Below are 23,015 nucleotides of genomic sequence, written 5' to 3' on the forward strand. Positions count from 1 at the left end.
TCCAGCTGTGTAAAAAGTAAAGTTACAATGTCCAAATGTGACCTTCTGAGGCGTCAGGTGACTTCTGTTCCTCCAGTAACACCCATCATCATAGGGTGATAGCCCACCTGTCAGCCTGGGTCTGCTCGTCTAGTCCACACTAGGTCAGTTCACTGGCTCAGCTTAGATACTTGTGCGTTGACAGGTCTGCCAAATGTGAAACTTCTGGGTGTCTGGTTTAGCTTTATGGGACAGCAGGTGCAGTGTTGGACTACTTCTCTTGACACCGGAGAAATTCTGGACAATTCCAATAACAGGTCAAACAACGGGGTTTATCAAATAAAGCCAATTAGGGTGTCAGTGTCCCTATGAAAAGCTGTGGAGGCCCCAGCCAACCTGATTACACGTTGTACCCCAGGATTCTAGGTCAGAAATTAAACAAACCCAGCAAGGTAAATCTCGTACACACTAGAAACCAACGCAGTACTCCTAAGTGGCGTTCTTTGGTTTGCTGGATTGTGACAGTCCAGCAGCGTTGGTGATTCAATGTCATCATAGGACAGGGTCGTCATTTTACTTGTCCTATGCTATTGCCAAGCCAGGTTCACAGCAGCCCTTCCTTCAACTTGCCTTGAATTCAGGCCAGTTAGAAGGATTAGCTATTCTTAAGAATTGCACCTGTTTCTGATTGGGAAGAAGTGAGGTCTTGGGACCCTTGGACAGTCCTGCCTAGCAGTCCCAGACCTTAGCTGCCAGGTGGGTTTTTTCCCTTGGGAAAAATGGTCGTGGTCAGCTGCCACTAGGAGAAGGGTTCTGCCCAATGTGGACTGTTTAACGGTCGACAGGTAAGAGTTACATCCTAACAAGGGAAGAGAACACAACGGGAGATGCCATTGTACTCATGACCTCACTTTGTGCCATGATTTTTCTACGCTGGCTACTTGATAGGCAGAGTCTCAGGGCAACAACTGAATGGGAAAGTGGTAGCTGGCCATCATCCTGCTGTCATCTCAGGGTTTGATGGAAGCAGGAACCAGCCTGGGGGGGTTGGAGTGGACAGCGCACCTCTAGCACTGCTTACATTTCAAACATTAGAATCTTGAGGTGAGAGCGGAAAGCCTGTGCAGCTCTCTTACGGTCCCCAGTCGAAAACAAAAAGGGACTTTGGTGATAGGCCCTTGACTCGTGTGTCTTTTGGAGTCCTACATCTTTCACTCCTTGCCTTATAAAACTAATTAATAAATTAAGGTCCTGGCAAGGAGCCTGGCTGGCTCTCTCCGAGAGCATGTGACTCTCTGATCTCAGGGTTGTGAGTTCAAGCCCCACACTGGGCGTGGAGCCTACCTAAAAACAAATAAAAATACAAATAAAAATAAAATAATAAAATAAAATAAAATAAAATGAAGGTCCTAGCAAGGAAGAGAACACCACCAATCACAGACCAAGAATTCCCCTAGGAAACTCTCCCTTCTTTTTCCAGCTTAAAATAGTCAAGCCATCAAGGTAGGTGTTGGGACACGAATCATAGTGGCAAGTGAGACAATATGATTAGGGCAGCAAAAGGAGCGCCTGGAATCCTCAACAGGTCCAAGTTTAGAGTGATGGGCATGAGCTTTCCCTGCCAGAAGCTCCCCTGCAGCCAGTGGCTACAACCTCCAGGAGGCAGGGGGCCAAAGGAGAACACGCACATGCCCAGTGTTTCGCTGTCCCGTTCACAACCACGGGAATCCCGACGTGACGATGCGGACAGGAAAGCTGGCAATCACACCTGTGTCCTTTATTCCACCCAGTAGGCATACCCAGGGGCCACATGCTGAATCCCGTCTCGACGGGCTGCTGGAAGGTTCGCTGGGCCCGAGGCACACAACCACCTGGGCTTTGCTCTCCAGGCAGACGGTAGGGCTGGGCGGCAGAGATAAGCTGAACCTTGAGGCAGAGTCCCCCAGCAACAAAGGGGAGTGGAGAGTAAGGAAGTAGGACCACGATGGAGGGGGGGCAGTGAGGGGCCTCAAAGGACTTAAGTTGGGCATTTGGAGGTGAAAGGCCTTTCCGGCCAGGCCTTACGTCCACCGACAGTCACGCCCAGGCTGTGGGTTGAGGCGAGGCCGCTGTCGCCCACTATGGTGTTATATTCTTCTGCAGGCCCCTCTCCTTGTTCCACCGTGACCAAAGTCTGGGAGCAGGAATCACTCGTCAAAAGAATGCAGATGTCACTCAGTGGAGTCCCACCACTTTGGAGAGGAGCTGTTTTGGGGCTTTGGGGATGAGATGGAAGGAAGTGGAGAGCAGGAGACCAGAACAGGCTACAGAGGCTACTGGCCTGAGAACAGAGGCCGGGAGCTACATGCAACAGGGCCAGGCAAGTGTTCAGTGGGATCAGGGGTAGGAGGCTGAGATGCCTCTGGGCTCAGTCCCCACCAAAGGTAGAAGTGGGACAGAGGCCACTGGCCACTTGCCTAGGAGACAGAACTCGGGCGCCAAGTAAAAAAGACTCCTCTGCGGAAACCCCCCAGCAGTCTCCGAGGGCTGCCCCAGACAGGGACGCGGGGCCTATTGCTGGGATATCATGGCAAGTGCCCAGTCCAAGAAAGCCACGGTGATGTCCTGTAGGCAGAGCCAGGTCCAGCGGGCAGCCGCACTGAGCTGTGTCCTCACGCAGTCCCAAGTCACCTCACCTCTGGGAGGAAAGCAGAACATTTGTGGGGGTTGGGAGGCGGTGTCAAGTCACAGGGTTGTCAGACCCACGACCCGCATCCCGGAGTCGCCAAGGGACGCTTGACCGCTGGGGCGGGGCACAGGGAGAGACTGGACGGAGAGCCCTGTCCCTGGGGAAAGGGCAGGGGGCTCCGGGGCTCCTGCTGCAGCACTGGACGCGGCTCTCACCTGCACGCCTCATGGCAGCGCTCCTGGGCCCGGGCCAGGGCCTCTAGCAGGACGTGCCACAGCGGCAGCAACACACTGTGGTAAAGCAGCAGGAGCAGCTCCCTCAGAGACTGGAGCAGCTGGATCAGGGTGTCGGGGAGCTGGATCTGTAGCTGGAGCACAGAGCATGGGGGCGGTTAGAGCACCGGGAGAACGCATCCTGGTCCTGAGGACCCGCTCCACACGGGGCTGGACCTTCCGGCCCCTGGGCAGACCAGCCATTCTCCCTGTATCTGGCTTACCCTCTGGGAGAGGCCGGCGAGGCTGTCACCAGCCCAGGCAAGGTGGGAGGCACAGTGGGCAGAAAGAAAGCTGACTGTGGCATTGGCGTGGGTCCAGGCCAGCTGCAAACCGGGCCTCACCACGGTCAGCAGGTGGGAGCCCCAGGCTGGCAGGGTCTCCTGCAGCCAGCTGTACAAGATGGAGGGGAGAAAGGAAGGCCGAGTTTCCTCAGACAGCTCGGCTCCCCTGAGAACAGCTGGGGGGAAGGGAGGCCTTGGGGAGGGAAAACTGCCATCGTTCCTGACCGATACCGCCACCACCTCGAACACCAAGCCCTCTCCCTGCCACCTCCTTTCTCCCCTCCCCAGGCGGAGCTCACCTGTAGCCTTGCAGGCTGTAGGAGTAGACCTTGGCACATATGTGCTGGCCAGCAGGCAAGAACCCAGATGATTGAAGCAACCGGCCAGAGAGGGAGGCTGAGTAAAGGGGGCCCGTGATGAGCTGGGGGGCAAGGCGGACAGGGAGTGGGGAGACGGACACTACAGGCCCCAGAGCAGGCCCAGTGGGGGATGTAGCAGAACGCAGCGTGCTCTCAGGGCTGCAGAGCTGGCTCCAGTCTGCTCTGGAGCATGCTCGCTTGGAGGGAGGGGTGCAGGCCTGGGGAGCTGAGCCCGTTTCTCCTGCTGGGCCGGGTGAATGGGAATGAGGCAGCCAGGCAGGTGTCAGGAAGCCTGGGTTGGAGGGTCCACCCGTCTACTTACCAGCCGTGATCTGAAGCTAATTGGTAAATGTGACCCTCAATTTCCTCAGGAGTTAAAAAGGAGATAACACTTTCTCAAACAAGACCGTGCATACACAAGCATTTCTACACTGCAAAGCAACAGTCCAATCTGAAGCGGTAATGTCACAGTTGTGGACAGAAAAGCCTGCCTGGAAAGGTTTCTTCTGTAGGACTAGGACAAGGGTGTATTAGGGGCAGTGGCCACTACACCTAGCTCCGTGCCTCACCCTCGTGCTATCTTCCTCACCTGCCAATCACTGCTTACCCTGGAAAGAGCTATGTGACCGGAAGTCATGGCACAGGAAACCTACGGCAAAGATCAGCACCAGTAGGAGCAGCCGTGTCCAGGGCAGCCGGTAGCCCCGTGCCTGCTGCAACAGGCCCTGCGAGGGGAGGGGGAAGGACCGGTGGTCAGATGGGAAGGGGGTGGTCCTCGCCTCCTAAGGCGGGCCTCAAGCCAGGCCTCCTCCCCTCCAGGGACAGGTGGGGCGAAGAATGTGCTGAGCCACAGGTGTAGGACGGTGCGCGGGCTGGGGAGGGCTGGGTGCTGGTACCTTGCAGGCTGTGTCACAGGTGACAGCATCCTGGTTGTTGCAGCTGCCCTTCCTTAGCAGCTCCTGGTTGGTAAGCTTGAAGGACTGAATGGTTTCTTGCAAAGACTTCTGTGTCTATCGGATAAGAAAAGTCTGGGTTGAGAGGACAGCATTCAGTCTGTAAGGGAACCGAGCCTCCATCCTGTTTCACTGTCCACGCAGTGAATACAGTGCCTTCTCAGGGAGGGGGGCAGTGGCTGAAGGGTACGAACCCAGAACCCAGACGAGGCTCAGCCTGCCATGTCCTCCCAGCTCCTCACCTTCTTGGGAATCTGCTCCCAGGACCTGAGCAGGTGTTCCAGCAGCAGGCTATGGGGAAAGCACAACCCCTTGCAATCAGGGGGCCCACTTGGCCCTTCCCGTCCCCCTTTAGGCCCTGGCTCCTTCACTTCCCTCCCACAGTGGGCAGCTTCCTAGAGGCCACCCCAGCAACATTCCCGCTCAATTTGAGAGGCACGAACCCAAAGGACAGTGACAGATTTTCCCCTTCTACTTCTAGGCTAGGGACAGGTGGGGAAGCATGGATTAGGCTTCTCTGTATGGACTGGAGGTGGGCAGCCCCCCACCCCCACCTGCCTGGACTGTGACAAGTGCTTGGGGTACAGCTGCCTCCAGACACTGGCGCTGAGGGGGTCCACCGTCAGGCACTCGGTCAGGCTGCTCAGGAGCTGCATAGGGGACAGGAGAAACTGCTGGGGCCTGGGGCTGGCTGGAGGGGAGGGTGCTGAGAGGTAACCCCTGGCCCCCAAGTGGGGCAGCCCAGGCAACACACCCATCCCAGAGAATGGGGAAATCATGCCAAGACCCCAGAAATGTCTGAGAGGTCGTAACGGGGAGGCTGGAACTCCCAACCTAGAGCTTGAGCTGGAAGGTCACCCGTCCACAAGAGGCAGGACATCAGAGACCAGCTTAGCTCCGTCCTCGTGAGGGTGGTGTGCGAGTGGGGCGGGTGGCTATCAGGAGCTAAGGAGGTGCCCAGGAAACGGGTCCCATGAAGGCAGGGACCTCTGCAGCGGCCTCCCGCCACTTCCTCACCTCTTTCTTCATCTCAGGAGGGCAGCTAGGGGTGGCTCTGGACAGGAAGGAGGGGAAGTACGTATGCAGGATGGATTCCGGCCTCGCCCCAAACGCCAGCACCTTCAGTCGGGGGTAGAGCTGACACAGCTGCTCCTGCAGGCTGGGGTGGGGGTGGGGAGGAGAGCCAGGCACAGGCTCTAAATGGAGCTATGTGATGTGTCCCTTTTCCTGCCCGAGAGAGGGGAGTCGCTAAGGGCCTTATAATGGCAAGGAGTCTTTTCAAACACAGAGAGTCCCCGGGAAATCTGTTGAAGTCATGGATCTTCTCCCCAGGAAAACGTCCATATGGCAATGATACTCGAGGGCCCACACAATCTCAGGAGGTTCACCGATCCCTTGAACCTTGCAGGTTGAGAATCTCAAATTTAGGATGGTTGGAGAAGAGGGGACAGGAAATATGCTGCCTGCTCCTGACTCTGCTGGGATCCTTCACAGCAGGTGTGCCCCAGGGTAGTCCTACCTGGGTGTCAGGGAGTTGTTGGGCATGTAGGCAAAGTCCAGAAGTGGGAAGAAGTCCTTGGGGCCAATCATGCCAAAGCCCTTGGTGAGGTTGGGGTGCATCCTATGGGGGAAGGAAGGAATAGACTTGTGGAGACTACCATACAGGCTGTGAACCCAGCTAAACCCAACATCTAGGGAAATGGGCATAAACCCTGCCCCACCCCCTACCCCTTAATAGCTTCTTTCCTTTCCTTCCTCACATTCTGATCGGGAGGGGCTGGTCCTGGTTTTCCTCACATCTATGGAGGCCAGGATCACAGCATCCCATTTTGCTGAAACAGCTACTTTGTGTTTTTTTGTTTTAAATTTTTTAAAAAGTTTTTTTAATTTATTTTGAGGGAGGGAGCATGAGCAGGGGAGTGGCAGAGAGAGGGAGAGAGAGAGAATCCCAAGCAGGCTCAGCACCGTCAGTGCAGAGCCCGATGCAGGGCTCAAACCCACAAACCATGAGATCATGACCCGAGCCAAAATCAGGAGTCAGATGCTCAGCTGACCGAGGTGCCCCCGAAGCAGGAACTTTGAACGCCATAAGCCTTCCTGGCTGCCCCCCCCCCCCCCCCAGTTACTCACAGGAGCAGCCGATCCAGGTATGCAATGGCGAAGGGAGACAGAGACTTGATGCCCAGCACAGGCAGCATGATCCCTAGCCACACTGAGGAGACAAAGTTCAGGGAGGAAGACTCAGGCTCGGACCCACTGGGGATGTTAAAAAGCTTACTGCTTCCAAGACCACCCTTCTTCCTGCCCCCCTTCTCCGTTACCTTTCAGTCCTTCAGTGAGGTTGGTAAAACCTGCTTGACCCAGGGCCCACATGATGGTCAGACACTTCGCTGGACGGCTCTGGTGAGACCTTAGCAGTTCTAGGAACTGAAGAGACCGGTGGGAAAGGCAGGTTGGGATGGGGCAAAGCACCAGGAGCACCCCAACGCCAGGCAGGAAGACATGTCAACAGGGAGACAAGGGACAGGCCACGGAGCAGTGGAGTAGTACAGGGTAGTGATTCAGAGCATGTGCTCTGACACCAGGCTGTGGCCTTCGACCATACTTTCCGCTTACTAGTTTACTAACTCTAGGAAAGTTACTGAACCCCTCCGCAGCTCAACCTTCTCCTCTATAAAATGAGAGTAACGGCAGTTACCTACCTCACGTACATACAAAGCACATCCAGGACAAGCACTAGCAGCATTAGCCATCAATACTGGTCTTACAGGGTCTTCTACTACCCCTTAACTCGGTCCAGAGTGTAGATTCTGCCCAGCCTCCCCAGTCCTAGCCTCCTGGTGTCCCCACCACCAGCCTGAGCTCACCTTGCCCAGGTTCATGGTGGCAATCTTGGGCTTGTCTTGCAGAATGGCCTGGATACAGATGCGGTAACCATGTAGTGACTCCCCTGAAGAGACATGTGTTCTCAGACGTACATACCCTACTTGACATCCCAAATCTGAAATCTCCCTTCTAGCAGCTGTGAGCCCAGAACGCAGGCCCAGAGACTTCTAACTTTCTCTTTCCAAAAGAGTGTGGAGATCGGTACATTTCCCTGTTGGAAACAGAACCACCCAGCCCATCTGGAAGTAGAAAAAAGGGACTAGTAGGTTTCCAAGATGGGGGGGGGGGGCTAACCCTCACAGGGGGGCCCACTCACCTGGCGTCTTATCCAGTTCTTGCAGCATAGTGAACAGACAGTGGTCAAAAAAGAGCTCCAGAGACCCTGCTGCCTTGGCCAGTAGCCCTCGGATGATCCCACGCAGCTCCCGGTTTACCAGGCTGTAGGGATAATCTGGGGCCGACAGGCCTCCACGTGAGTGCTAGGACCAGAAGCTTCTGCAGCTCTGTGCACTCCCTGAGGATGGGGAGTGCAGGCAGAGGCCCCCTGCACTGAGGCTGGCATCCTCCCTATCCCAGTGAGGCCCAGGCGCTGTCACAGCTGTTATGATTCGAGAACATCTTTGATGCATGCATAGGAATCAGGACAGGGTAGGGGCACTGGGCTCTTTTACTAACTCATGTGCTGACGCACAGCCCTTTCGGTGTTTCCTTGAACTGGTCTGATTTTGAGGGAGTCAGAAGAACTAACCGTGAGTGTGCTGGCTTAGAGTGGGTTCACTTAGAGGCGCTTGGAGCTTGTAGTTGAGATAGCTGGCCAGGTCCTTCAACCACACGGATGGGTTTCCAGAGAACACGCTCTGGCTCTTGTCTAGCTCTTTCTGCAGAGCTGCCACGTCGAGCTGCCAGGGACACAGGCCCCCCCCGTGGTGCGTTATGAGTGAGTACAGGGAAACAGGACAGAGGTGGGAAAACGGGTGAACTAGGTGAAGGCAGAAGGAGAAAAGGGTTTCTGCTTGTAAGTGTTAAGTATGCGGAATGTCACAATATTGCTGCACCCGGATATTTGAGGAAAAGAGTACAGCTGGGATTGCTGATCTCAAGGCCCAATACTCTTAAGCCCTTCACACGTTCAAGGGGACCAGACGGAAAATGAAACACTGCTGCTTCCACAGGGCGAGGAACCGCAGCTGTTTCTCTACCCTCTCCCCAGTATCCCTGGGTCTTCAAGGCTCTCCTTGCATAATCTAGGTTTCCCTAGAAACTTATTTCCGATCTGTCTTAAATGCAAGCATTCTATACCTTGGGATTTCTGCCCTTTCCTGAATGCTTCCTCCCAAAAGTAGTGTCTCGAGTTCCACAGGTCCCTCGGCGGCCACCGCCACCCCCTTGTTCCTTTCATCTTCTCCACACCTCACGTCCCTGTTGTCTCCCCACCTAAAGTCTAGGCACACTCACAGCTTTCAGTGCCTCCTCCAGGCTGCGGAAGCGACCCTGCTTCTGGTTCTGGTTGGCGAGGGTGGCCGCCTTCTTAGTCTGCTTCTTGTTCCCGGGTTTCTTAGGCTCCACAGCAGGGGGTGGAACTTGCTCCTTATTCTGCCGCTTCAGGATTCTCTCAAAGCCCCGCTCATAAAGGGTGCTTGTCGTCTGAATTGGAGCTGGGGTAATGACAGGCAGAGAAAGGGGGACCATCCTTGAGTCATGAGGGCCTCACGGGAACAGCGGTGCCTTCCCCCACATTGCCACCAGATTCGTCTCCAGTGGGGAGCCTGCCTCAACGCCCCTTCTTGCGTCCTGCTTAAGGAGCAGGGCGGGCAGCCCTCCCGGTTGCTTCTTTCAGTCATGGCAGCTCTTGAGTTCATAGGCTCTTTCAAAGAGGTGAGGCATTTCTTTATTAGATAAGTCAGAGTACGTGGGAACTAGCAGAGGAGTAGGATACAGAGGGCTGGCTTCCTTGGTGAGTGGCTACCAGTCTGGGAGGTCAGGACTTTTCTGTCTTGGTTCCAGTGTGACAACTCTATAATCAACAAGTGGCAAGCTCTCTCCACTCTCCAGGAGACTTCGAGGAAAGAGGCGCCACTTAAATACTCGCTGGGTGTTGAGAATGAGTGGTGGGGTCGTTCCTTCCGCTGCCGGGCCCCCCCGTCGGTCTCTCCCCGCCCCCCCCCCCCCCCAGTACCTGCTGGTTACTCAAGGAGGCGGCACCGAGCACGATGAAGCCGGCTGCCTCTCCCCAGCTCTCAGACATTGGCCCCAGAGGCCAGGCTAGGGCCGGGAACAGCTGGTAGGGTGTGTGCAGACAGCAGTCCTGGTCCCCTCTGACATGTGACCCCGGGAAAGGGCACCTAACTCCACTGGGCCTCGGTTAACTCATCTGCGAGGCGAGGACAGCTCCCTCCTAGCGCTGTCTACCTCCCGTGAGGCTCAAGAGGCGACGCACGGCAGCGCTCGCCGAACGGGGGGTGCCGATCGGCAGGACAGCCCAGGGGCTCGGGTGGCTGCTCGCTACCTCGCCGGAGGGGCAGGCCTGGGGCCGGGAGGCGGCGCTGGCGGCCGGCCGGGTGGGTACTCACGGGTCAGGTCGTATTTCCACACACCGTTCGCCTCCCCGAGAGCCCGGCGGTCCCCTCCGCCGCCTCTACCACTGCCGCCGGCCCCGGGCCGCCGCCCTTTCCTCACCACCTCCCAGCGCCCCCCACCAGCCGCCTTGGCTGCCATGGCTCCGACCCTCCCGCCACTGCCACCTCCCTGGGCTTTCCGGTCCGGCGCGGATGCACCGCGCTCTGCCACGTCTCCTCGCAGGGCCTCGCGGCGCGTGACGCCGACCGCAAGGCAGCCTGGGACTTGTAGTCTTTCGTTTTCGCCGCTTTATCTCTAGCAAGGTATCGGGTCGGGCCGGGCGGCTGGGGTCTCCTTCGTAGCAAAAAAAAAAAAAAAAAAAAAAAAAGAAAGAAAAAAAAAAATCCACGCAAAGGCGTTGAGATGAGAGGCTGTTGTATTCAGAGCATTTTAATTGGGCATTTACTGTATGAAGGCCACTGCATTGGGTGACTTGGAAATGTAACCAATTGCGGTTTTCTTTGCTTTCTAGTGGTGCCAGAAAGATGGAATGGAACATTCTCCTTACCTTCGGGGCGAGGTTGAAGATTACATGCTTTCTCCCTTCTAGGAAAGTGCTAGTTTTTTTGTTGTTAGTGGTTAAACTTTAAGTTATTGGGCTATAAAAAAAATCTATTGTGGAAGAACAAGGAAGAGGATGGAGCTTGCGGGTAGGGGAAGTGTTTGGAGGACAGGAAATGGAGAGCGGTGGCCCCCGCTAATAGAAGGGAAAAGTCTGGGGTTCTGGGACCGCCAGGGCTGTTTCCCCTTACAGGGAATAGGAAAGAATGGCTCTGACCCTCAGTGCAGGAGTCAGTCCCAAGTCCCAGATGTGGCAGGGAGTCATCAAGAAGAGCCCCAGACCTGAGGAACCACTCAAAAGAGGTTACTGCTGACTTTCTCTGTCCCTGGAGGGCCTTCCACCATGCTTGTAGTATCATGTGAAACCTCAAAATGTAAAGCATCCCAGTAGGGGAGGAGGAGGAGAGGAGAAATGAAAGTAACTTATTACAATTAAGGAAATGTGCTGTTTCAGGTACACTCCTACATTTAAGGATGAGATTCATACCTGCCGTACTCAGGTACAAGATAGGTGAGGCCTTGTAGTAAGAACTGATCGAGTCCAAATTCCTACAGGATGAACAGCTTGGGAAGTGATGAGGATATCCTAAGGATATCCTAAGGATAGGAAGGAGATTAGAGAAGCCTTCCTGAAAGAGGTGGCATTTGAGATGGGTCCGGGGACAGGGAGAATTTTCACTGGTTGGCGATCAGGACAGGTGCAAAGAACAGGCCAGCCGTATGGGTTTATTGCTTTAAGTGAAAGCCCAGAGGTGGGGCACAGCAGGGCAAAGCTGGGAAACGAAGTAGTTCAGTGTGATGGTGTTTAATGAGATTTGGGAGGTGAAGAAGGGTGGAAAGCGATCTGAACCCATATGCTATGGTCTGCCAGAAATGTGGACTGGGAAGCCAGTGAGAAAGTGGCACAATCTACTGTTTTGGAAAAATAAGTGAGTATATGTGAAGGATAGGGTGGGGCGGGGGGAATGCCTCCTGCCTGTCCTCTAGCCCCTTCTGGCCTGACTGTGGCTGACCTTGCCTCCGTTTCCTCTGAAATGGAGTGCTTTTGCCCAGGACAGTAATTGAGCTGCTCGTTCATCAGTTCTTTTTCGGATCATCGGTTTAGTTCTACCCGACCTCACAACAAGATCTCCTTTGCTCAACCCTTTTTCTGTCACGTGTAGGGTCACCGAAGAGATGTTCTTTTCTGAAGAGAAACAGAACGGGCGGGCTTTCCGTAGGGTCTGCCCCGTGGTGGAGGTAGTTAAAAAGGATGGGAGGGGCTTTCTTTTCTATCTTTCTTTGGCACCGTCTGACCGCTCATTTGTTCTACCTTGGTATCCAGGGGTGAGAAGTCATTCACTTACTTAGGCGCTTCTGCACTTTCTAAGCACCTTCTCTACCTAAGCACCTGGCACTGTGCCAGGGGAGCTAGAGGATTCACCTCACTTGCCTGTGAGGAACTCGAAGCCTGTGTGAGACAAACGTGAAAGCAGAAAATTATAGTTCACCATCTAAGTGTTCCACGAGGAAGAGACTTAGTATGATGAGGGTACTGGGAAGAGGTGGAGGAGGCGGCAGTGGCTTTATGTCCCTGAACTCTGGGCGTTCCAAGAGCAGCCTCAGACACTAGCCGTGCAGCGGACTTGGGCAGCTACCCACGTGGGGTCTGAGGGAAGAATCAAGATGTGGGGTCAAGCAGGACAGGTGGGTGTCTAGTGTGGGGGCAGGAAGGGTGAGCTCACCGAAGCAGTGTGACTTGCCACGTTAGATTTTTATCGCTGCCGTAACGAACTTGCCATAAACTGAGTGGATGAAAACAACACGTTTATTATCTTATAGTTCTGGAGGGCAAGGGTCTGGCAGGGTCTCACTGGGCTAAACTACGGTGTCTGCAGGACAGTGATCCATTCTGCAGGCTCTACGGGAGTATCTGTTTTTTCACCTTTCGCAGCATCTAGAAGCTGCCCGAGTTTCTTTGCTCAGGCCCCTCCCATCGTCAAAGCCAGCAGACTGAGTCCTTCTCACAGGGTATCACTCCTCTGCTCCCCTTCCACTTGTATGGACCCTGTGATTACACTGGGCCCATCTGGATAACCCACAATACTCTCCTTATTTTAAGGTCAACTGATGAGTGACTTAATTCCACTTGCAACCTTAATCCCCCTTTGTTATGTAACCTAACATCTTCCAAGTTCTGGGAATTATGACCCGGACACCTTTAGGGAGGAGGCATTGTTTTGGCGACCACACCCACTTTGCTGGCGGGGTGAGGTCTTGGCCTGAAGATTAGGGCCACACAGAACAACTACTTTAACCTCTTTTTTTTTTTTTTAATGTGTATTTATTTTAGAGAGAGACACAGAGAGACAGAGTATGAGTGGGCAAGGGGTAGAGAGAGGGAGACACAGAATCCGAAGCAGGCTCCAGGCTCTGAGCTGTCAGTACAGAGCCCGACGTGGGGCTCGAACTCACAAACTGCAAGATCAAGACCTAAGCCGAAGTCGGACGCTTAACCGACTGAGCCACCCGGGCACCCCTACCTCTTACAGTGTCTACCTGGAATAATGGAGGGAAAGCCCTTTGAAGTGAGGCAAGGGAATTAAAAGTCATGACGATCAATAAAAGCAGGCAAGGAACTTGTTGGGAGGAGAAAAACAGAAGTAGAATAGGGCTAGAAGGATCTATGTGGGGGTGGGAGTCAAAAGGAGGAGGTGAAGCGAATGAGGAATGACCAGGAATGAACTGCTTCTCTAAGGCTTCTATCTGGAGTCATTGGAGAAATGGCAGTGGTCTGGCAGAGGCTCAGGGAGCAGGGTCACAGGAGAAACAGTTCCAGTTTGATCATAATTCAGGATGATGAGGAAACACCTACAAGGACTACTAGCCTGCAGCCACAGAACACTCTGGAGGTCACACCTCCGTGGTCTTTGGGGATGAGCGCCGAATCATGCGTCAGGAGGTCTGAAGTCTAACCTAGATTTTTACCACCTTGAGCAAGTCATGTCACAAGCAGGCCTTGGTCCCTTCATCAGTAAATGAGATGACTTTGTTTGATTGGGCCTGGTTCCCACATTCATTTCAGGGCCCTCGGTCCCTGGTCGGCTTCCGGGCCATTGGTTACGATGGCCCTTTGCCGGGGCACGCACCAGGAATGTAGGGCTGTGTGGATGACGTGAGGCCTCCTGACTCCTGGTTCCTCAGAGCTTGTTTGAAGGAGGAACCACTGGGGCACTGCTGTCCTAGGCTTCAGCACTCAGAGCTGCTTGCTCTTTGTAACCCACTCAGCTCTCTGTCACATAATACCTTGTCCCCAGCTGGATCACGGTTGTGAGGTATATAACAATATGCGCCCTGACTGGCCCAAAGGAGACTGAACCAAAGCAACCCTTGGCCGGGCCCCCAGCCCGCCCCCAGTTACTGCCCCCACCCCCAGCCACTTTACTGGGTTGCCCATCGTCACCGCCATGGCCCCAAACTTTGTTCCTTCACGGGGATTGGGGCTTTGGGGCCTCCGTGAATTCCTTCCCTTAGAGCCCTGGCACCAGTGTTGAGAGATGGGCACTAGGTCAGAGCTGGCCTCTGAGGCCAAGCGCCAATGGCAGTTTCTAGGCCTGACAGAGGATGGCAGGGGTGCAGTGCTCCGTGGCCGGCACCTCTGGAGAGGGGAGTGCTCGGGAGGAGAAAAACATTGAGACCCAGGCCGTGGCTCGCTTGAGGGAGACAGGGCATGGACTTTTACCACACGAGTTTATTTAAATAAAAGTGAACACATATGCAGGCTGGGTGGCCCGAGGGGGCAGAGGTCGGGGAGGAGGGCAGATGGGAGGCAGACGAACAGGAAGGTCCAGGCAGAATCTGTGTGGTATGAACCAAGCTGCAGAAGGGGTGGCCGGGGGCCTGGGGGCGGTGCTGGGCTTCGGTGCTGGGGGCAGGGGGCCGAGGGTGGGTGAGCCTGGTGCCAGGAGGTCATTTTCATCCCTCACGTGCTCCCCCCGCCTCTCCCTGACCACCGGGGCCTCAGGCACCCCCCACTCGGTCCCCTTATCCCTCTCCCGACATCAGCCTTCCCCTCAACTACTGGGAAGTCAGAAGACAAAATAAATAAGAACGGGTGAGTCCTGCCGAGGCTCCCAGCAATGGGGTAGGGATGCCAAGCCAGGCACACTGCCCCGGAGCCCCGTGCTGTCAGCCCTAGGAAAAGAACAGGTAAAGTGCAAGGAAAATCCAGTAAGTAAAAATATACCAATGACTTTGTCAAATATACAGCTGCTGGCTGTCAGGGGAGCGGGCGGCTGGCTGGGGCAGGCGGCGGCAGCGCCACCCTGGGAAGTGTTGGCCGACACAGCGTAGAGACAACGGAAATAAATAGGGGTGGAGGAGTGGACAGAGGCCTCGCCCAGCGCCCACCGGGCCTCTGCCTGCTCACCTGCCCCGTCCCCACAAGCCTCGCTCCTTGCCTGACTCCCCAGTGCTGCGGCACTGACACAAAGCACCCGGCTCCGACCGGCTGTAAGGAAAGGATTATAATGTGGGGCGGGAGCAGGGCGGGGAGACACGGCAGCCGTGCAGTCAGCCAGGGCTGGAGCCGCCCTCAGTACTCGTCTTGGTCTTCCTGTTGGTGTTCCTCAATCTCATCGTCCTCGGGGGGTGCAAATCCTTCCTGGAGGGTGGGAAGGGAGAGAGAAGTGGTGAGCCAGGCAGGCCAGGCAGAGGGGGAGACTTCTGCTGGGAGCCAGTCCCACCTCCCCCTGCTGATCTCTGTGTGACCCTGGGCTCTTGACTTCAGTGGGCTCTCCCCACCCTGTTCCCCCAGGCCCCTCGGGTGCTACCCCTTGTGGTGTGCAGGGGGCAGGATGGGGAGGGCCCAGTGGGCCTGGGACATGAGCGGGTGAAGGCAGAGCTCACCTCGGTGGCATAGAGGATGCCTATGATGCCCGAGATAACCGGGCTGTTCTCACTTTCGTGTTCCTGGCAGATGAGCTCGATGTCTCGAAGTTTGCTGAAGTAGAAGTCACGCTCCTTCTCCAGCCCATCCACCGTCAGCTTCAAATCCAATAGCTGCTTGGGGACAAGGCGGTGTTCAGGCCAGAGGCCCCTGCCCCAGACTCCCCTTCCCACCCAAGGTCCTGGCTCTTGTTGAGGGCTCTCTCAGTGACCCTCGCCCACCCTACTCACCTGCTGATTGAGTTCGAGAATCTGGGCATCGGTCTCATGGCCGCCATTCCGGGCTGATGGGGGGTTCTTCCGGAGGATGCAGGGTGGGGCCACATTGCTCAGCCGGCCAGAGGTCTGCATGTTTTTGGGGCCTGTGGGGGACGTCCTCTGTGGAACTGCCCAGAGGAGAAAGGTCGGATGGGGCCACGTGAGCCCACGGCTCGCGGGGCCTGAGACAGCCTGGTGTGATGACTGCGGGGGCAGGCCCATGCGAAAGGCAGGCACTCTTGCCCTCCCCTCCTCTCCCACTCGGGAGGGGCATCGACATCTAGGCCTCAAGCCATGGCCACACTGACACCACAGCAGCCGGGCAGCTCTTTGGCAAGCCTGGGAGAGCAGGGACTATAGGGAAGCAAAGAAGGTATGAGGTGTGGGGGGGGGGGGGGGCGGAGCTGGCCTGAGGGAGAAGTGAGGGCAACCAGGAAGGAGGATTTGGGAAGTGGGGCTGGGAGGGTTGGGCCCTCTTGTACTGTCAGCCAGAGTCTGAGGAAAAGCAGCTGGTGCAGGGTCTCAAGTCTGGCACTTGCTGGGTCTTTCCCGACAGAAGCCCCACCCTCCCTGGGGACAAGCTCAGTCTCAGGGCCCCTGCCCCTCCCAGCATCCCTGCCTCAGGATGGGCTCTGTGTTCTCTGCTGGGCCTGACTCCGGGACCCCGGCTCCTCCCCCACAAGCCCAGCATGCTGAGGCCACTTGTCTTCTAGCTATGGCCGCTCCCTAGACAGAGCTGGCTGCTTCTAACACAAAGCAAGCAGGTGAAGGGGGGGGGGGGGGGGCAGGCCCAGGCGGGGCAGCAGCGCAAACAGAGGAGTGGCTCTGCTATGACGGGTTCAGATGCTGGGGCTGCTCCTTTCTCTTCCTTTCCCCAACCCTCTCATCCCCCAAATGCCCTATTGCTTCTCTCCCTTTTCCTCTCGAACCCAGACAAAGCCTCCTTTCAAAAGACTCATCTCTTGAGGACTCAGGGCTGTGGGCCTTTGGAATAGGGGAAGATCGGATCCCAATGGGGGAAGCTTGGCAGACTCCTGTCCCCGGGGGGCGTCCAGTGGGCAGGGGGCAAGAAGGGTGTGTGGTGCTGGCACCAGGCCCCTGGCCTGGATGGACCTGGACAGACGAACCGCGCCACATGCCGCCCCGTCATCTCAAGGCACAAAGCCAGTGCCCTGGGCCTCCCAGCACCACTGCCCCCATGGCTGGTGCCGGTGGCTCTCCGTTTTCGGCCCTCTTTCCAGCCCTGTCCTCCCTACTGTGATTCCCCCTGGTCTGGGCGGGCAGCAGGCGGCGTCATCTGAACTCCGTGATAACAGTCTCCTCTAGGCTGGCAGGGCCGGGCCGGCGGCCCAGGGGGCGCTCCTGGCTGCGGAGCCATGCCGGTCCGGCCCCCCACGCTCCCTCCCCCAGCTCGGGCACGTTACCTGCTGTGCCAATGAGTTTCTTGGATTTGTTGAAGATCTGATCACCTGGGTTAGGAGGGGGCGCTACGTCCTGGCCCTGCCGCGCCAGCAGAGGGTTGTAATCCTTTCCGTCATAGTTTGCGTCAAAGAATTTCTTAAACCACTGAATAAACTCAAAATTATCTTGGAATTTTCCTTTCACTAATTTCTCTACGGGAATTATCTGAAACAGACCACACAAGCAGAGAACTTTAGCCACCTGCTGCCGCAGGGCTGCCTTCCTCTGTGAGAGGGTCCACTGCTCTCAGGAAAGCCAGCTCCTGGGCTGCGGCGTCTTCCACCTTCTCCACGGGGCCCCTCCCTCGGCACCGGAGCTGGGACGCTGTGGCCGGGCCTGGGAGCCAGAGACGGCCCTCTCCTCCAGGCACGGGAGGAGCCGGCTGCGGCCCTTGGGTGCTGCCGCACCTGTGTGCCTGTGGGGTGGGGGTGCCGGAACCAGGGGGCTGGGGGCCACTGAGGCAGTAGAGTGAGCCAAGAGACTTTCCTCAGGCCCTACAGAGAAGGACCTTAGTAGGAGCGGCACACTGAGCCCCAGCTGCTGAGACACACAGGGTCCAGAGAAAAGGAAGGGGAAGGAATGTCGGCAGGACAGGATATCAAGTGTGGGGGTTTTTCCACCATGCCTTGAGCTGGGGGAACATTCCCTCCGGAGAGCAGGGGGTGGAGAGAGGCGTGAGAGCTGGAATGACCCCAGCAGCCCCTGCTGCCCCGGCTGGCGGGTCATCTTCTTCCCCAGGGTCACACAGCTCCTCAGGGCCCCCCGGAGCGCAGGCACCTACTTTGTCAACACCCATCTTCTTGAAAGCTGCTTGCAGCACCTTGAAGTTGTGGATGTATTCGTGCTCTAGTTTGGCCTGGAACTTCACCTTCCTCAAGTGCACACAGCCGGGGAAGAGCATGTCCATGAACTGGCAATAGGCTGCCCCTGGGGAGAAGCACAGCTGCCTGAGGGGGTCCCCTGCCTGGGCTGCTCCCCCAAACTACCCAGTCTCCTCTCCCCTTGTCCTGGCAGGGTCAGTCCTACGGGGGGGGACAGATACGGCCGGAATCCACCCCCCCCCCAGCTTTCCCAGAACAAGAGCAACTACGACAGATTGATGCGGTCACGTCAAACACTGCGTACGTGTCATTTAATCCCAACAGCAGCCCTAGTTTGACAGGCATGTTCTCTCCATCTTGTGCATGGGGAAACTGAGACCTAGCGACTTGCCCAGGACTGCGCTGCAAGAAGAGCTGAGCTTCGGCCCCAGCGTGGCCAGATTAGACCTCATGCTGTGGGCCGCTGGCTTCGCTGCCCGTCCCGGCTCTTGATACCCCACGGCCCCTGCCCTCCCGCAGCCCCTCCCTGAGTCTCTCCTGCTCTTCGCTTCGGACTCTTCCCATTCCACGAGACCCTCATTTCCTTCACTGCCACGACTGTGACTAGTTTAGGGCTCTGCTGCTCTCCTCCTCAATCCTAATTTCCGACTCTGTTCTCTGCCGTGGCCCTTCTGCCTCCCACTCTCCCTCCCCTTCCCTCCGGCAGGGCCCACTCCCCCCACACCCAGGCTCCTACCTGAACAGAGCTGTTCTATCTTGGTATAGTTGAGGTGCAGGGAGTCGTTGACCCATGCCAGCATATCATGGCGACTCAGATTTTCACTGGTCACGGACGTGGAGTACACATTGACGGCCATACCCCAGCTGCAAAGAAAGACGAGAGGCAAGGTCGGCATCCAGGGGCCTCGTGCTATTCCTTGACTGTAAGGACAGAAGGAGCTGGACAGTCCCGGGCGAGTGAAAAGCACCTTCCTCCAGACCCGCCTTCAGGCATTTCCCTCTTCAGGCATCTAACGAGTGCCTACTATACGCCAGACATGTGCTAAGAAACTGGTGATAAGATGTGGTCTCTGCCTCCAAGGAGTTTACAGACAGGCAAACCCTCACAGAAGGGAGTGTCAGGGCAGCGAAAGCGGCACACACGAAGTTAAGAGACGACACAAAGGTGGGAGTGATCTCTTCTGCGTGACAAGGTCGGCGAAGGCTTCGGAGCAGAGATGCTGGAGTCTGGAAGGACCAGGAATTTTCCAAACGTGCAAAGGGATGGGGTAGAAGGGTACCGCAGGCCCAAGGACCAGCGAGAACAAAGGCATGGCTTATTCTGGGACTCTGAGTTGTTCAGCAGGCCTGGGGAGCAGGTTTTTGTGTTGGGGTGCGGTACAGTGAGGTTGGCAGGGACAGACTGCAAAGGGCTTTGTTTCCCTCGAGGAGGAGTCTGGACTTTCTGTTCAGACAACGGGAAGCCATTAGAGGATTTTAAGCCGGCAGTAACCTGACCAGATTTGTGTTTTAGAAAGCTGACCAATCTTGTCCTCTCCTTTGACTTGAAACCCCGTATTTCTGTGGCCGGTGGCCTGCTGGCTGACCCACAGGCACCTAAACTCTGTTTGTCTAGAACCTCCCCTCAATACGTGCGTCTCCTGTTATACTCATTATCCCAGCGACCGTCACCACCAGTCACCCAGTCACGCACGTTAGAAACCTGGGGTTATCCTACATAGCCTACGCCCCCTCACACTCATATCCAGTCATCCATCAAGTCCTTTCCAGTGTGCCCTGCTCAGACTAGTCTCCTGCTGCCTGGGGGCTATGTATGCACTCTCTCAGGCCAAGGCCAGCAGTAGTCTCCTAAAGGCCCCCCCAGCCTCCAGTCTTTCCTGGCCCACCCCTGATACTGCTCCGATCAGAATCCATGTAAAAGTAGCCCAAACCACACCACTCTCCGTCGCAGTCATGAACGAGACCCCCATTGGCTGAACTTGCCTTATAGACTTGAGCTGTTCAGCACTCCCAGCTTTGGAAGCATTTTTGAATTAGTGCCCAATATTTTAACGTCGGGATGTTTCACACAAACAACTTGAGGTTTCTGGCTTTTGGCAGCGCTGGGCCTTTGTTCCTGCACAGTAACCAATGGCTGGAGCTGGGCAGAGGCGCCCCCTTCTGGCCAGCGGATATGAGCTCCTCCTTATCCTCCCCCTAGCCCCGGTCAGCCAAGTGTCACCGACTTGCACCGTTAAGCACACAGTATACCTTGTAACTAGGTCTTTATCGGAAGTGGAGAAACAGAAGCTAGACAAAAGGACAGCGTATTTTGAGAACTGTGAGAGTGCTTACTTCGGACTGAAGAATATTTCTCTAGGTTTAATACATAAAATGTCTCTGTGAAGGAAAAATATGCCCAGACCGCTTCCCTTCCTCCCTCCTCCCCCCAGCAGGCACCTGCCCTTATCGTGTGACCCTCCCCACCACTTATCAAACTCCTAACTGGGCCCCACTTCTCCAGCCCTGTCTCTCCCTTTGCTCCCCGAGTTGGGAGCCTCCGGCAGCTGCCTACTCACCCTGTCTGGAATGCTGCCCCCACCCCAAAGTCCACTCGTTCTCTGCTCCCATGGTTTTCAAACCATGGTCCCTGCAGGAGCAGCAGTGGTGCTGTCTGGGCTTCGGCTTGCTAGAAATTGCAATCCTGGAGCCCCACCCCAACCTACTGAGTCAGGATCTGCTCCCAACCAAGATGCCCAAAGGGTCTGCAGGCGCAGATTGGAGAAGCTGCTTTAGAGAGGAGGCTTGGGTGACATCCGCCGGGCTCTGCTCCCTCATGGCCTCCACCCCAAGTATACATAATGGAACTTCACTAGATGCACATTCAACTTCAATGGCATTTTTGAGAAAAATCGAGAGAGAAACCCTCTGTTTTGCCCTTCATTGCCCTGGGAAAGGGAGGTCCGGCAGGCCAAAAAGCCAACAGAAACAAAAATTATTGTACTGTCTTGCATTGTCTTGGGAGCTCCTAAGGACTCAGAAGCTGGGAATTCCAGAGATTTCTGAGGGTAATTTTGACTGCACTTGGGTCTCCTCTTACACAGTGGTTTTGAGCCCAGTGCCTTTGCCCTTCTGACCCTTGCTCTAACCACAAGACTTGTCTAAATGCCTGCCCCCCTTGTCAGTAAAGGCCTTAAAGCCAGGGGTGGGGTTTTCAGGCCAGTCACAGGCAAGGTATTCAGCAAAATTGTTGAATGACTGAGTGATGCCTCCTCATGGCCTCTCCTCTTTCTGAATCATCTTTCATCACCTCTGGCCTGGACCCTCTACCCCCACTCAACCTTTAGGACTCAGCTTGGGCATCATCTCCTCCAGGACATTGTCTCTGAACCCCTGCACTGCCCCTCTCTGTTTCTATAGCACGCTGAGCATGCTCATTCACAGCATTTGTCAATTCTCCTGAAATCACTTCTATGCCTGTCCCTTCCACCTAGATGGAAGTTCCTCCATGGCCAGGCTGTTTCATTCACTTGTGGGTTCCAGACCAATTCTCCATGAACAATAATTGCAGAGACTGGATTTAGGAGAGTGCTTCTGAGTTCCTAGGAAACTCACCTAACATCAGTAAGCTAGTGGGAATGGGGAATGGATGGACACCAAACTTGACAGAGAGGCAGAATGGGTAGGATCAAGGAAAGTGCATTTTATTTTGATGACTCTTTAGTTAGGGATTGTGAGAAATAGAAAAGACTTGCTCCTTAGTTTAGGGAGTTTATAGTCTTACTGGGAAAACTCACAGGAGAATAATATAACCAAATGCCCCAAAGCGTAGTGTCACCTACTGTTGTGACAGGAAGTCAGGAAGGAGAGAGCGGGCAGAGTTAGAAAGAAATGGGCTTGAAAGGACCCCGACCCTTCCAGGCCTCCAGGGGGGTTGCAGAGGCCTCCAGGAGTTCAGTGCGGGAGGAGACAAGCTATTGTGGATACTGGCCTTCCACTAGCTTGAGCTAGGGGAATTATTTCTTCCCCCAGGCCCCTGAGGCAGGGTGATGGGAGGGGTGGGGAGGGGGAGGGTTGTGGCTCTGCATTCTGTAGGAGGTGCCTGCCTCAGGGGGTCTAGGCTGGTCAGGGCTGGATCTAGGAGATAATGGGGGGAGGGGTCTTAGGTTGGCCCTGGGAATTCCTGAGCCACTCTAGGGATTTTTTTTTTTTTCCTGTTTAGTGTATGAGTTTCAAGGGCTGATTATTGAATAAAAAGCAGAGGCATTGGTCTAGGTCAAAATTAGTCCTCCAGAACTAATTCAAGAGTCTCCTAGCTTTCTTTGGGTTCCATAGGACTGAACAGGTGATAGTTCACATTCTTTACTAGAAGAGTACATCGGATTCTCCTTCAGAGACATTCAGTAGGCCGGAGTAAAGCCCAAGTGCATCGTGTGTGTGTGTGTGTGTGTGTGTGTGTGTGTGTGTATAACTATATATGTATTATATATAACTATATTATATATGTTACATATATAACATACTATGTATACAATTTATTAATACATATTTATATATAATATATAACATGTAGAGTATATATACAGTTGGCCCTTGAGCAATACATGGGTTAGGGGCTCTGACCCCCCTCCACAGTTGAAAATCTGTGTGTAACTTTTGACTCTCTCCAAAACTTAACTATTAATAGTTTATCGTTGACCAAAAGTCTTCTTGATAACATAAACAGTTGATCAACACACATTTTGTGTATGTTTTATATACTGTATTCTTACAATAAAGTAAGCTAGAGAAAAGAAAATGTTATTAAAATCACAAGGAAAAGAAAATACACTTACAGTATAGCCCACTGTATGTATCAAAAAAAAATCTACGTATATGTGGTCCTGCACAGTTCAAACCTGTATTGTTCAGGCGTCAACTGTATATAGTTACACACACATACATATATACACACAAATATTACATATATTATGCACACACACACATACACAC

At 54.9% G+C, this 23,015-nt stretch overlaps 2 protein-coding genes across 8 annotated transcripts in view; both read right to left on the minus strand.

The window, feature by feature from the left end:
* Window positions 1-1,735: 1,735 nt before the first annotated feature.
* TMEM214 (transmembrane protein 214) lies at window positions 1,736-10,176 on the minus strand. Of its 2 annotated transcripts, XM_027033391.2 has the most exons (17): window positions 9,972-10,174; window positions 8,857-9,056; window positions 8,150-8,300; window positions 7,718-7,852; window positions 7,383-7,465; window positions 6,837-6,942; window positions 6,646-6,727; window positions 6,035-6,136; window positions 5,533-5,674; window positions 5,074-5,165; window positions 4,758-4,806; window positions 4,459-4,572; window positions 4,170-4,287; window positions 3,503-3,599; window positions 3,144-3,312; window positions 2,863-3,014; window positions 1,736-2,656 (listed from the first exon to the last, which is right to left on the minus strand). In XM_027033391.2, the coding sequence occupies exons 1-17, from the start codon at window positions 10,114-10,116 to the stop codon at window positions 2,530-2,532; spliced, it is 2,064 nt and encodes a 687-aa protein (XP_026889192.1). In that variant the 5' UTR covers window positions 10,117-10,174; the 3' UTR covers window positions 1,736-2,529. The 2 variants fall into 2 exon arrangements, with proteins under 2 accessions (XP_026889192.1, XP_026889193.1); XM_027033392.2 differs by lacking the exon at window positions 1,736-2,656 and having other exon boundaries at window positions 2,876-3,014; window positions 3,503-3,624; window positions 9,972-10,176.
* Window positions 10,177-14,290: 4,114 nt separating this feature from the next.
* Window positions 14,291-23,015, minus strand: part of MAPRE3 (microtubule associated protein RP/EB family member 3) — a 53,440-nt gene continuing 44,715 nt past the window's right edge. For 5 of the 6 annotated variants that reach the window (XM_053201115.1, XM_027033387.2, XM_053201116.1 and 2 more), the window contains 6 exons: window positions 18,781-18,908; window positions 18,005-18,150; window positions 17,187-17,388; window positions 15,736-15,890; window positions 15,466-15,618; window positions 14,291-15,220 (listed from right to left, as the gene is read on the minus strand). In XM_053201115.1, coding sequence (XP_053057090.1) covers window positions 15,152-15,220; window positions 15,466-15,618; window positions 15,736-15,890; window positions 17,187-17,388; window positions 18,005-18,150; window positions 18,781-18,901 — 846 coding nt within the window. In that variant the 5' untranslated portion in view covers window positions 18,902-18,908 and the 3' untranslated portion in view covers window positions 14,291-15,151. The remainder of the gene's footprint in view (window positions 15,221-15,465; window positions 15,619-15,735; window positions 15,891-17,186; window positions 17,389-18,004; window positions 18,151-18,780; window positions 18,909-23,015) is intronic. The other variant, XM_027033390.2, reaches the window with a different exon arrangement.

The sequence above is a fragment of the Acinonyx jubatus genome, chromosome A3, assembly GCF_027475565.1.
Source record: "Acinonyx jubatus isolate Ajub_Pintada_27869175 chromosome A3, VMU_Ajub_asm_v1.0, whole genome shotgun sequence".
Taxonomy (NCBI): domain Eukaryota; kingdom Metazoa; phylum Chordata; class Mammalia; order Carnivora; family Felidae; genus Acinonyx; species Acinonyx jubatus.